This window comes from Eubalaena glacialis, chromosome 4 (assembly GCF_028564815.1).
Source record: "Eubalaena glacialis isolate mEubGla1 chromosome 4, mEubGla1.1.hap2.+ XY, whole genome shotgun sequence".
Classification (NCBI taxonomy): domain Eukaryota; kingdom Metazoa; phylum Chordata; class Mammalia; order Artiodactyla; family Balaenidae; genus Eubalaena; species Eubalaena glacialis.
The window spans coordinates 184,266,582-184,280,655 of NC_083719.1; the positions used below are offsets into that span (position 1 = coordinate 184,266,582).

Below are 14,074 nucleotides of genomic sequence, written 5' to 3' on the forward strand. Positions count from 1 at the left end.
GTGATGAGTTGTGACAGCATGTGAAATACCATCTACCCGAGGCTTATTGGGGACTCAGTTCCCTGGGGGTTTTTATGAGCTCACAGCTGATCATGTGAGCATCCTCTGCCCAACATGGACCCAAAGCCCAGACTCCCAGGCAAAAAGCAGTTGCTCAGCACTAACAGTGTTGTCTGCACAGTCAGAGACAGGGAGTAATAATAAGGGTGATGTGAAACCTTCAGAAATTAAAGTTCCCACACACTGGCCAAGGTCAACCTTGCCAGCAGTCATTGCCAAGGATAAAGTTAAGGTTTGCAATGTCAACTCCTTTCCTGCACACTAGGTAGAGGAAACACTACAGATAACTGTACGGAGAGCATCTCACCTCCAGAAGCTCCAGAAGCTCCTGTTGTTCCCTGTACAGTAGGGATATTCCTGTTATGCTGCTACTCTGTTGAATATGTACTAAGTACTGGCATCAGGATTATTACATGAGAGTGTTTTCTTTCCCCCACTCATGGATGTCAGTGCGTTGATGAACTTTTTAAAAAACCATGGCTTAAGGGAGGCATGCAGCTCAGTGGTCCCTGTGCTTAGGGGTTGGCCTGACATGCTCATGTGCCCACCAGGGGAGGGACATGGACGTGAGAGAAATTGAGAGTGCAGCCTCTAGGATGGTTTGTGTGGAATCACTGTCTCCTGGAATTCGAGGCAAGGGAATGTTTCCTTCGTAGGAAAGCACTGCTGAATGCTCTATGTATTTTATACTCAAGGCTAAATTTGCTGTCAGATGTTTTCTTTTTTAAATTAATTAATTAATTTCTTTTTGTCTGCATTTGGTCTTCGTTGATGCGCACGGGCTTTCTCTGGCTGCGGCGAGCGGGGGCTACTCTTTGTTGCAGTGCGCGGGCTTCTCATTGCAGTGGCTTCTCTTGTTGTGGAGCACGGGCTGTAGGCACGCGGGCCTCAGTAGTTGTGGCTTACGGGCTCTAGGCGCATGGGCTCAGTAGTTGTGGCGCATGGGCTTAGTTGCTATGCGGCATGTGGGATCTTCCTGGACCAGGGCTCAAACCCGTGTCCCTTGCATTGGCAGGCGGATTCTGAACCACTGCACCACCAGGGAAGCCCACTGTCAGATGTTTTTGATGTTAAAGTCCTTTGCAAAGTAGGACTCTTAACCTTATCCTCAAGGTCAGCAAGAGTACTCTTTTATGGGTCTGGTAGAAGAGCTGTTTTGGCATCATGTAACTCTGTGTGTGTGTGTGTGTGAGTGAACTCAGAACTGGTGGGCAGCAGCACTGGCTCAGGAGTGTAGGGAACGTATGCAGTTCTAACTTCCTATTTTCATGAAAATACACAGAGGAAAAGAGTAGAAACTGAGCTGGTGATAACTATTACACAAAAATGTTAAAATTAATACTTCTTCAAAAGAAATATTTCATTCAGCCAGTTGGACTGTCCTGATGGCCTTGAGTTCTTTAGACAGTATGGCTTGGATGGACCTAGAGTCTGTCATACAGAGTGAAGTAGGTCAGAAAGAGAAAAACAAATACCATACGCTGACACATATATATTTGGAATCTAAAAAAAAAAAGGTTCTGAAGAACCTAGGGGCAGGACAAGAATAAAGACGCAGACGTAGAGAATGGACTTGAGGATACGGGGAGGGGGAATGGTAAGCTGGGACGAAGTGAGAGAGTAGCATGGACTTATATACACTATTGAATGTAAAATAGATAGCTAGTGGGAAGCAGCTGCATAGCACAGGGAGATCAGCTCGGTGCTTTGTGACCACCTAGAGGGGTGGTTTAGGGAGGGTAGGAGGGAGATGCAAGAGGGAGGAGATATGGGGATATATGTATACGTATAGCCGATTCACTTTGTTATACAGCAGAAACTAACACACCATTGTAAAGCAATTATACTCCAATAAAGATGTTAGAAAAAAAAAAAAAGACAATATGGCTAGCAGGCCCTTGCAGCAAGTTGGGTTCCCACAGACCCATGGGCCTCTCATATTTGGTGGCGGAAAGAGAAGGAAAAGTTCCCAGTCCTTCATTGTGTTTGTATTCCTTAAACCTCATGCAGGTTGACCTTGGGCTTCACGTGCTTATGGATGTTGTACAGTAAGAAGGAGCTAAAGTCGCTTGTGTCACAAGGGACTGACGGGTCTTAAAATGCAAATATTATTTCATTTGTATAGCATTTTTTTGGTTTCTCCAATGTGGTCTAAACCCTTTGGTTAGAGAAGAATAAGACTTGAATGGTCACAGTAAAAGTGTAGAGATAAGTTCAGTGTGTTAGTGCTGTTAAATCTATGAGGATAATCTATGAGTGTGGACATAAAGTAGGAGGTGTGATGACTGGATCACAGAGTAGATGTTAGGTGACCATGGAATCTTGTTTGAACTTCCTGTGACTTGAGTCCAGTTGCTCAATGCTGTGAGTCTCACCCATGCTCCTGCACATACCTTGGGTGTTTCAGAACTCGGTGGTCTTTGAGGATGTGGCCGTGGACTTCACTCTGGAGGAGTGGGCTTTGCTGGATTCTGCTCAGAGGGAGCTCTACAGAGATGTGATGCTGGAAAACTTCAGAAACCTGGCCTCAGTGGGTAAGAATGACATCATTCCTTCACTTAGTCATTTAGAGACAAGCATTTCTGGCACATCACTGTTCCAAGAATTGGACTGTGGAAAGGGAATACGTTAACTAATAAGACAGACGTGGTCATAACCATCAGAGAGCTAGAATCTAATAGTTTCTCCCCATGAGACTGAGAATCTATGTATTAAACTGAGTTTTTCTTTCTGTTAAGAAAGCTCCCTTAGCATCATTGGTGGATATAGATTTCATGGGGCCTTAGGGGGCCCAGTGAGGTCTGTTTTTGAACCTTATGAGAATTTTACTGTGTTTATTAAAGTGCTTACCATTTTGACCCCTTATACTTGTTATTGATGAAGTCTTGACATAGCTAAACTCCTCAGTGTCCTTTTTGGCTAACAGGTACCTCCTTTCTTGTAAGATTTGTTCCCTTTTTGCTTTCAGATGATGAGACTCAATTTAAGTCCAATGGGTCAGTTTCTCAGCAGGATATTTATGGGAATAAAATATCCAAGGAGCATAAAATATCAAAGTTCACTGGAAATAATTCCTTGGCCTCCGTCTTAGGAAAAATTTGGGAAGAACTCAGCCTTGAAGATCAGCACACAGATCAAGGGAGACATCCGAGGTGAGTCGCACTCATGAGAGAAAGCAGTATTCCAGGAGGGAATCTTAGTATGTCATAAAGTTTAAAAAGCAAACAAACAAAACACATGTAAGCCTAGATCAAATTTGTTTATTCATAGAGATTTTCACGATGATTTTTTTTCTTAAATGCGAGATTGATGTTGAATGATAGAAACAGCTGGAAACAATCAACAGAAGAGCCCATGTTTAAGAAACATTGTTTTTGTAATGGTTGTGATTGAGCCCCCTTCTGTGGCATTGAGTTCATTCCACTTTAAAAGAATTCAGATAGGGCTTCCCTGGTGGCGCAGCGGTTGGGAATCCGCCTGCCAGTGCAGGGGACATGGGTTCGAGCCCTGGTCGGGGAAGATCCCACATGCTGTGGAGCAACTAAGCCCGTGCGCCACAACTACTGAGCCTGCGCTCTAGAGCCTGCGAGCCACAACTACTGAGCCCGTGTGCCACAACTACTGAAGCCCGTGCGCCTAGAGCCTGTGCTCCGCAGCAAGAGAAGCCACCGCAATGAGAAGCCCACGCACCGCAACAAAGAGTAGCCCCCGCTCACCGCAACTAGAGAAAAGCCCTCGCGCAGCAATGAAGACCCAATGCAGCCAAAAATAAATAAGTAATTTATTTAAAGAAAAGGAAGTCGGGGAGAAAATCCACTGAAACTGGTGAAAATGTAATTCTCGTACTTACTAATAAATCATTATTAATCAAACCATTGATAACATGCTTCTCATTTTTAACAGAAATCATGTGGTGGAGAGACTCCATGAAAGTAATGATCAATGTGGGGAAGGCTTCAGTCAGACTCCAAATCTTAACCTGTACCAGAAAACTCTTACTGGAGTAAGAAGGTATGAATGCAGTACAGATGGAAAAGTCTTCACGCATCATTCATCCCTCAAGAGTCACATCGCTGTTTGCACTGGACACAAACCGTATCAATGTCAGGAATGTGGTCAGGCCTACAGTTGTCGTTCACACCTAAGGACGCATGTGAGAACCCACAGTGGAGAGAGACCCTATGTGTGTAAATTATGTGGAAAAACTTTTCCTCGTACTTCTTCCCTCAACCGGCATATAAGGATTCATACTGCGGAGAAAAGCTATGAATGTCAGCAATGTGGGAAAGCCTTCATTGATTTTTCAAGTCTTACTAGTCATGTGAGAACTCACACTGGAGAGAAGCCATATAAATGTAAGGAATGTGGGAAAGCTTTCAGTTATTCCTCAACTTTTCGAAGACACATGATAACACACACTGGAGAGAAGCCCTATAAATGTATGGAATGTGGGGAAGCCTTCAGTTATTCCTCAACTTTTCGAAGACACATGATATCGCACACTGGGGAGACACCACATAAATGTAAGGAATGTGGGGAAGCCTTCAGTTATTCCTCGGCTTTTCGAAGGCACATGATAACACACACGGGGGCGAAGCCCTATGAATGTAAACAGTGTGGGAAAACCTTCATTTATCTCCAGTCCTTTCGAAGGCATGAAAGGATTCACACTGGAGAGAAACCCTATGAATGCAAGCAATGTGGAAAAGCCTTCATTTATCCCCAGTCATTTCGAAGGCATGAAAGGACGCATGGTGGAGAAAAACCCTATGAATGTAACCAGTGTGGTAAAGCATTCAGCCACCCCTCATCCTTTCGAGGACACATGAGAGTGCACACTGGAGAGAAACCTTACGAGTGCAGGCAGTGTGGAAAAACTTTCAACTGGCCCATATCCTTGCGAAAACATACGAGAACACACACTAAAGAGAAACCCTACGAATGTAAGCAATGTGGGAAAGCCTTCAGTTTGTCCGCTTGCTGTCGAGAGCACGTGAGAATGCATCCTGGAGACAAATCATATGAATGCAAGCTCTGTGGGAAAGCTTTCAGTTGCCACATCTCCTTACAAAGACACATGAGAAGGCATACTGCCGAGAAGCTTTATGAATGCAAGCAATGTGGGAAAGCCTTCAGCTGGCCTGAACTTTTGCAACAGCACGTGAGGACACACACTGCAGAGAAACCTTACGAATGTAAGGAATGTGGTAAAGTCTTCAAATGGCCCTCATCTTTACCAATACATATGAGAATGCACACTGGAGAGAAACCATATGAATGTAAGCAGTGTGGGAAGGCCTTCAGTTGTTCCTCATCCTTAAGAAGACATGTGAGGATACATACGACCAAGAAACACTACGTATGTAACTCGGGAAATCCTCCTGCAAATGAATTCATGCACAGTGCTTCAGAAAATTCACATCAGGAGAGAAATCTTACAAAAGTTGTAAACCTGGTATTGCCTTTATGAGTCCTTCATCACTAAAGTGGACCCATAGAGAGTGTATTTCCAGTTCTTTTGCAAATAAACATTTAGATGAAAATTAACTGTTGAAGTACTCTTTTGGCTACAGTACGTAAATTTTGCAGGAAGTGTTTTTTCTTATGTTTTAGGAAATAAAACATTTTTCTTTACAGTTTGTTGGACTCATGGGTGATTTGAAGTGTATTTTTAATATGTAAGTAGTTTTAATATGTTAGTTCTTTGAATTGTCCTTTAAGAGGTTATTGGAACCATGACACTGTGGTATTTGTTTGGATTTTCCTACTGGCTTAGTGTGGCAGATTCTGGATTGTCAACCATTATATGTTTTCCACCATGGATTGAGAGAATCTTTGTTTATGTAGGCCAGTGGAGCCTTATTCTGTTTTTCTTCTAAATAGTTGGCAGAAATTTGTAATTATGCAGAGTTCTTCCAAGTGTACAGTCTCATGTGAATTGTTACTTTCAGCTTTTGCCCTTTGCTTTGTCCTTGCTTGTGATAGCGAATTAAACAGTGGGTTTTTACTTAAGAGACGCTTGTGATGTGACCATGAGATACAGAGTTCTGGATTGTGTTACGTCAGCATGGGTAATGTTAGGAGCTACAGTTCCCAGAATCCCTTCATGATTCTGTGTTCGAATTTACCAGTAGCCTATTGGCATGAAATTTGGAAGGCAGAAATGAAGCCATTACTAAGTTTTTGCAGCCACATTAAAGTATCAGAGAGAGATGCATAGGGGCTACTTGGAAACCAGCTTTCAGCCAGTTTTCCTCATTGTTGGCCTTACCAATCAAGAGTCTCATCAAAAGAAATGCCAAGTACTTGATTTCTATTTTTCTCAGAGTTATAGGCTTCCATAAATACCTCCAAGAGCTTGGTGTCAGGGATTCAGTCATGTGGTCAGGCACTCACAATTTGGATTTTCCTACAAACCCTAACATGTCCTGCAGACCACTAATTCAGACTCATGTTTAGTGATCTCTGATGCTGTGATTCCACTCTTCTCTAGATGTTAACATATTTTACAAGGTCTAATTTGTATAGCGAACTCTTTGTTCTCAAAACTTTTAGTGACTCTCTGATCGTGATTCTACCACAAAAGCTACAATGTTGCAGGAAAACAAAACAATGCATGGGACTTTGTTAAGGTATTGTGTTTTTTTTTTCTTTTTTCTTTTTTTTTCTTTTCCCAGCTGCACCATGTGGCACGCAGAACTTCCCCGACCAGGGATCAAACCTGTGCCCTCTGCAGTGGAAGTGCAGAGTCTTAACCACTGTACCACCAGGGAAGCCTTACTGTATTTTTAAATGCACGGACTCAGTCCTACGTGAGAACAAACATCTTCCTCGTAAGTTTGGGGAGATGTCTGTTAGAGTTGAATGCAGTTCCTTGATATGGGTTTAATTATTATGTTTGATTCTAAGTCACTAAAAACAGTGTTTTATTTTCAAGAAAAATCTTTTGTAGGTATGTCTTAGAAATACCTTGTTTACTGTGTTTCCAAATCATTTGTATACTAACTGTATTAGTTTCCTAGGGCTTCTGTAACAAAGCACCACACAACTGGGTGGCTAGGGCAACAGAAATTTTTATCTCATGGTTCTGGAAGCAGAAGTCCAAAGTTAAGATGTTGGGAGGACCATGCTTCCTCTGAAAGTGCTAAGGAAGGATGTGTTCCAGCACTCTCCTAGCTTCTGTTAGCTCATTGGCTTGCAACAAGTGTAACTAATTTTCTCATGGGGACTTCCCTGGTGGTGCAGTGGTTAAGAATCCGCCTGTCAATGCAGGAGACACGGGTTCGAGCCCTGGTCCGGGAAGATCCCACATGCCGTGGGGCAACTAAGCCTGTGCGCCACAACTACTGAGCCCACATGCCAGAGCTACTGGAGCCCGCGTGCCTAGAGCCCGTGCTCCGCAACAAGAGAAGCCCGCGCACTGCAACAAAGAGTAGCCCACGCTCAGCAACGAAGACCCAACGCAACCCCCCCCAAAAAAAATATTCTCATGGCATTCTACTTGTGCATGCCTGTCTCTTCATATGGCATTCTTTTTATAAGGACACCATACATATTGGGTTAGGGCCCATCCTATTCTAATATGACCTCATCTTAACTAATTATATCTGCAACAACCATATTTTCAAATAAGGTCATGTTCTGAGATACTGGAACTTTTAACATACGAATTTTGGGGGGTACACAGTTCAACCCGTAATACTAACAAATGTTATTACTTTTCATGTACTGAGAATATGTTAAAGTATTCCATTGCAATTATGGATTTTAAGTCAACTAATATTGTTAATTTAAGCATTATACAGTCTGAGACAGTATTAGCTGGCATATGCAAGTTAAGGTGTTTTGTCATATAAACATTTTTATTGTTACATACTTCAACATCTGTCATTAAATGGATTGCTTATTCATTGTTAATAATAAAAGCTTAAATAATGGTTTTGTCAATGGTCTCTAGCCAAAAGCCACCAGGACCACATTGGTTTGATCAAAGAAAACTGGATGTATTGAGTTAAAGCAATTTGAATGAATGCATAGACAGTGGGATGTACCAGTCAGAGGTTGTTTGAAAGAATATATTTTCCGATTTGGGCTGGTGTTTGGTGAGTGTAGAAAGCGTAAGTAATTGAGGTTGGCTAAAACTAATTGGTAGAACAGAAGCAGTCAGTTATTTTTATTAAAGAGCAGTTGATGTCTAACCTCTAATTTTTTTTCCATGCTAACTTAGGTTTTCATAGCATTCCATAGTTTGATGTGATTTGACAATCATCTGTACCTCCTTCCCTCCTATCATTCAGATGATGACAAGCACGGGGGGCACAGAGTTGCCCAAACTCATGTAGCTCATAAAAATGGAATGTCAGGTTTGAAGGTTTTAGTTCTGCTTAATCTTTATTGGGAAGTGTTGGACATTTAGAACACTGGAAGGCAAGTGTGATTTCTGAATTTTAGAAAAATGGCATCAAGTTTTACAAAAAGACTCCTAACAAAGGAAGGCTTTCCTTTTATGAGATGTGGATAGGACAAGAGTACAGGAAACAAACAGGTCAGTGATTATGGGTGGGGCATTTGAAAACAGATGGGCACCTGTGTTCTTTTCAGGGTGATGGCGTGTTCATTTTGACTGTGTTGGTGTATCTCTGCACTTATAAGAACTCATGGCACTTCACTTAAAATAGTGAATTTTACTGCATGTATATTAAAAATAATAGAAAAACAAAGCCTTCGTTTGCTAAGGGAATTTTAAAACTCCTGAACCTTGACACCCACCTCACCCCCATCTTGGGATCCTCAGTAAATGCTGAAGGACCTGGAGGGGGCGGGGAGAAGGACTTGGGGCCAAACAGATTCTTGGAACCCGGTCTAAAGTTAGGAAACACCCGCAAGGACCACGTCTGTCCTTAGCCTTGCACAACAGGAGAGAAGTGAAAGGGCTCCTGGAATCTTTCTCCGAGTTTATGCCAGGTTCCTCCAGTGAGATCTCTGGGAATGCTCTGGTCTGAACCATAAAAGTGCCCCTACAGTTCTCCCCAACAGACCCGGCTGGGGGCCTCTTAATCCTTGGGCATCAGCGTCATGTCTTTCCTGGGCCTGTCTGGAGGCCATCCAGCTCTAAAATTGCATCAGGCCGGGTCCTGTGACTTCTTGCTGGGAGACATCATGAGGGTTCTACACTCCCGCTCGTGGAACCTTGCGGCAGCCGCATGGGGCTGGGAGATGACAGAAACACAGCAGTAGCAGAACCTGCGACAAAGCGACAGACGGCCTGTGGCCACAGCAACCCCCGCTTCCTCAGGAGCATCAGCTCAGCGCCCACAAGCTCCAAGGCGCACACCAATCTCAAAACCTCCAGGGACGTCAAAGAGACCTCCAGCCATGGCCTGCCCGACGGCGCGCACGCGCATACACCCACTGCCCCATGATCATCCACCACCGGAGGATTTAGGTTGCAGGTGCGCCAATCCCGCTCAAACTTCTTACTTCCGGTCGCGCCTCCCCCCCCACCTCCCCTCTGGGTCGCGCCCCGCCGCGTCGCATGCGCACTTCTACCAATGCCTGCGCTCAGCGTAGTCTCAGCCGCTGTGGCCTGTGGGAAATGGAGATCTCAGAAAAAGACGCTGCAGACGCCCAGAGCCCCGCTCCCAGACTCCTCCCGGCATGCAACGCGACCGCGTCTTAAACGCTGCTGGAGACACCCGGGATCGCAGACTTCGCAGAAGTGCACAGGTGCTCGTGGGTGGGGCGACTGAGAGGCCACCCAGGGAAAGATGGAAGTCGGGTCACCACCTCTTGCGCATCAGCAAGACTTATCTCTGTGGCCTGGAGATGTGTAGTCCGCGCTCCCTAAGCGCCCATCCTCGGCGTCTCCGGGAGGACATTGGGGCCACCCAGGGCGGACAGAGTGGAGTCTACGGGCACATGAGACCAGCAGAGAGTGCTGCCGAGGGGACGACAGTGCAGGACACATGGCTGCCAGTCGACAAGATAGACACCATTGCTGCCCGCATTGAGTTTCCAGTTGGAAAGCAAAGTGACAAAGGGTAAAGGTAGTGATGAGTGTGTTGCTGGTAGAATCCTCAGCAGTGTGGGGGGCTGGAACATCATAACCCAAGCCACATCGGGCCCCTGACACTTCTTCCACAGGTTGGGTTCTTGTGGTTCTTAGGGAGAGAGGCGTTTTGTGCTGTGCAGGTTCAGGAAACGTGTAGTCCCTGTACCAGGAGGAGAGATAACAAGTGAAATAGATGACGTATCAGATGTTGGTTAGTCCTAAGTAAAGAGAGCTGTTGGGGAGTGGGGGAGTCGCAGAGGCCGTAGACTGCGTATCTCTGGGAGTGTATTAGTTTCTCTGGAGACATCATCTTTGCCAGTGTGTCTGAATTGGTGTCTGTGTCTGAGTGTGTCCACGTGTATGTCCCAGTGACAAAGTTTGTGTGATTTTGTCACGCCACCACATGCATTTGTCTGGGAAGGTTAAGGTGTTTGAGTGGTGGTTCCTGTGTCCTGACAGGAGTGCCAATTGTCTGTGCATCTCACTGCATGGATGACTGTAGTGTTTCCCTGTCTCTGGGTTTTCCCCAGTGTGTGTACTGAAACTTTTGAGATCTACTCTCTTAGCAACTTTTAAATACATAGTACAGTATTATTAACTATAGTCACCTTGCTGTTCATTACATCCCCATGACTTTGTGTGTGTGTGTGTGTGTGTGTGTGTCTATTCATTGCTGCATCTCCATCATGTAGAACAGGACCTGGTACATAGGTGATCAATAAACGCTTGTTGAATGACCAGGTTCAGATACTTATATATTCACACACAAACAATGAGGGTTTTGTTCAAAGCTCATAACAGACCCATACAGTTCTCACCCCCTTCCCATGTGGCAGAGTGATGTTCCTTGGCACTCAAAACAAATCCCAAAGGAGGGTCTTTCAGCCGACCTGGTGAGGGAAGGGACCTCACAATGATGAGCCCTCACCGTGCATAACATTCAAAGGCACTCACCATAAGAAACTGCCAAGGGGACATCACCACCACATGATAAGAGCCTGAGGCCCTGAGAGTCAAGGGCCAACATCCCTTGTCAAGGATGCTCCAAGAAAAGACAGCCTCTTCAATAAGTGGTGCTGGGAAAATTGGACAGGTACATGTAAAAGTATGAAATTAGAACACTCCCTGACACCATACACAAAAATAAACTCAAAATGGATTAAAGACCTAAGTGTAAGGCCAGACACTATCAAACTCTTAGAGGAAAACATAGGCAGAACACTCTATGACATAAATCACAGCAAGATCCTTTGTGACCCACCTCCTAGAGAAATGGAAATAAAACCAAAAATAAACAAATGGGACCTAATGAAACTTAAAAGCTTTTGCACAGCAAAGGAAACCATAAACAAGACCAAAAGACAACCCTCAGAATGGGAGAAAATATTTGCAAATGAAGCAACTGACAAAGGATTAATCTCCAAGATTTACAAGCAGCTCATGCAGCTCAATAACAAAAAAACGAACAACCCAATCCAAAAATGGGCAGAAGACCTAAATAGACATTTCTCCAAAGAAGATATACAGATTGCCAACAGACACATGAAAGAATGCTCAACATCATTAATCATTAGAGAAATGCAAATCAAAACTACAATGAGGTATCATCTCACACCAGTCAGAATGGCCATCATCAAAAAATCTAGAAACAATAAATGCTGGAGAGGGTGTGGAGAAAAGGGAACACTCTTGCACTGTTGGTGGGAATGTAAATTGATACAGCCACTATGGAGAACAGTATGGAGGTTCCTTAAAAAACTAAAAATAGAACTACCATACGACCCAGCAATCCCACTTCTGGGCATATACCCTGAGAAAACCATAATTCAGAAAGAGTCATGTACCAAAATATTCATTGCAGCTCTGTTTACAATAGCCAGGACATGGAAGCAACCTAGGTGTCCATCATCGGATGAATGGATAAAGAAGATGTGGCACATATATACAATGGAATATTACTCAGCCATAAAAAGAAATGAAATGGAGGTATTTGTAATGAGGTGGATGGAGTTAGAGTCTGTCATACAGAGTGAAGTAAGTCAGAAAGAGAAAAAGAAATACAGTATGCTAACACATATATATGGAATCTAAGGAAAAAAAAAAAAAAAGGTCATGAAGAACCTAGTGGCAAGATGGGAATAAAGACACAGACCTACTAGAGAATGGACTTGAGGATATGGGGAGGGGGAGGGGTGAAATGTGATAGGGTGAGCGAGTGTCATGGACATATATACACTACCAAATGTAAAATAGATAGCTAGTGGGAAGCAGCCGCATAGCACAGGGAGATCAGCTCGGTGCTTTGTGACCACCTAGAGGGGTGGGATAGGCAGGGTGGGAGGGAGGGAGATGCAAGAGGGAAGAGATATGGCAACATATGTATATGTGTAACTGATTCACTTTGTTGTAAAGCAGAAGCTAACACACCATTGTGGAGCAATTATACTTCAATAAAGATGTTTTAAAAAAAGGATGCTCCAGCCAGCCACTCTGCTTTAGGTCTCTTCCAAGAACAGGCCCCTCACTACCTGCCGATACAGAGGGTTTTGGTTGTCCATTTGTTTTCAGGGAGGAACTGCATTGGGGCTGCCAAGGTGTGCAATCCCTCTTTAGCTGTCATATTCTCTACTAAGTCTCTCAGCATTCGCTGTGGTTTCCTTAGCACCTAGCTGCCTTCCCAGTGGCAGCCATGGTCGGGGAAGGAAGGGAGGTTGAAGCCTCGGGAAACTTCCCAACCCCTTGCCTGGCCTCAGTACATGGTTACCGGCTGGAAGCGGAAGTGAGGTCCAAGGAGGCCGGACTAGAAGGCAGAGATTTCCGCTACCTTCGGCCCTGCCTGGCGTCCTTTCGGGCTTTTCCGGAAAACCAGAGGCCGCAGCTTCCAACACGGGAAGGATAATCCACTTGAACCTGGGCAGTCGACAAAGGTCAGAACGGCCAGCAGCCTCTGGGGGCAGCTGGTGGGGCGTGGAGGCCGCGTTGTGTGCTGGAAGCAATGAGGGCCTGGAATCTAGTCTCTGCGGGCTGTCTTTCTTCCAACTGCATTTTTCAAGGGGCTCAGGTTCCCTGGGGTGGTGTCCCAGGAAGTGAGTGAACTTGGAGGACAAAGGGGAGGGCTCTTCAAAGCCGGCCTGGAGCCTGCGAATGACTAAGGAGCCAGAGTCCAGGTGGCTCTAGGTGTGGACTGCGCATGTGCAGCCCTGAGCCCCAGCCCCGATTGCTCCTGACCCGTGGTGGTCGACTGCGACACAGGGGCTGTGATTGCGCATGCGGCGTCTGTGGGCCCAGCGTCGAGGCGGTGGTGAGACTGTGGTAGGCGTGGTGACCCTGGTACTTGCTGCTGAGCTGAAGATGATCGAGAGCCGGTTCCTCTGCCCTTGGCCCAAAGTTTGTTAGTAACTGTCCTGGGCCCTGGTTGCCCTTGTTTTCTGTTCCCGGTCACTGCCACATGGCACTGCTTAGGGGAAATAGTCCCAAAATGGAGACAGGTGTGGATCCCTTAATGAAGTCTCTCAGCAAAAAGACACAGAAATGGGCTTGGGAAAGGAATTTGAGAGCTGAAATGGACTTATGATGCAGAAAAATCCCGTCACTGACCGCAGTTTTCCTTGCATCTACCGGGAGATTTCCGAGAGCTTGTATAGGTATCATTCTGCTTATAGGGAAAGGCACATGCTAGGGTATAGCTGTGCAAATGACCATATTCCTTTTGCAAACTAGGGGGCAACTCTGATTTCCGGGATACAAAACTCTCATTGGACTATACTATAATAGCAAAATGATAATGCCAAATATATAATCCAATTTACAGTTCTTTCAAAAGAATTATAAACAGCCACACTCTGTGTCCCAAATAAATGATGGGACACTGATGACAGAAACCCTTTCCAATTCCTAAGTACATGTCACATGAGCTAAAGCTTTTAATTATTGCAAATTGAACCATGAGTAGGATTTTATTTT

General features: G+C 44.8%; 1 protein-coding gene across 1 annotated transcript in view; it reads left to right on the forward strand.

Moving 5' to 3' along the window:
* LOC133090712 (uncharacterized) overlaps positions 1–14,074 on the forward strand; it is a 34,609-nt gene that overhangs the window by 12,046 nt on the left and 8,489 nt on the right. The window contains exons 4-5 of the mRNA XM_061189072.1: positions 2,468–2,594; positions 3,029–3,212. Of these exons, the coding sequence (XP_061045055.1) occupies positions 2,468–2,594; positions 3,029–3,212 (311 nt within the window). The remainder of the gene's footprint in view (positions 1–2,467; positions 2,595–3,028; positions 3,213–14,074) is intronic.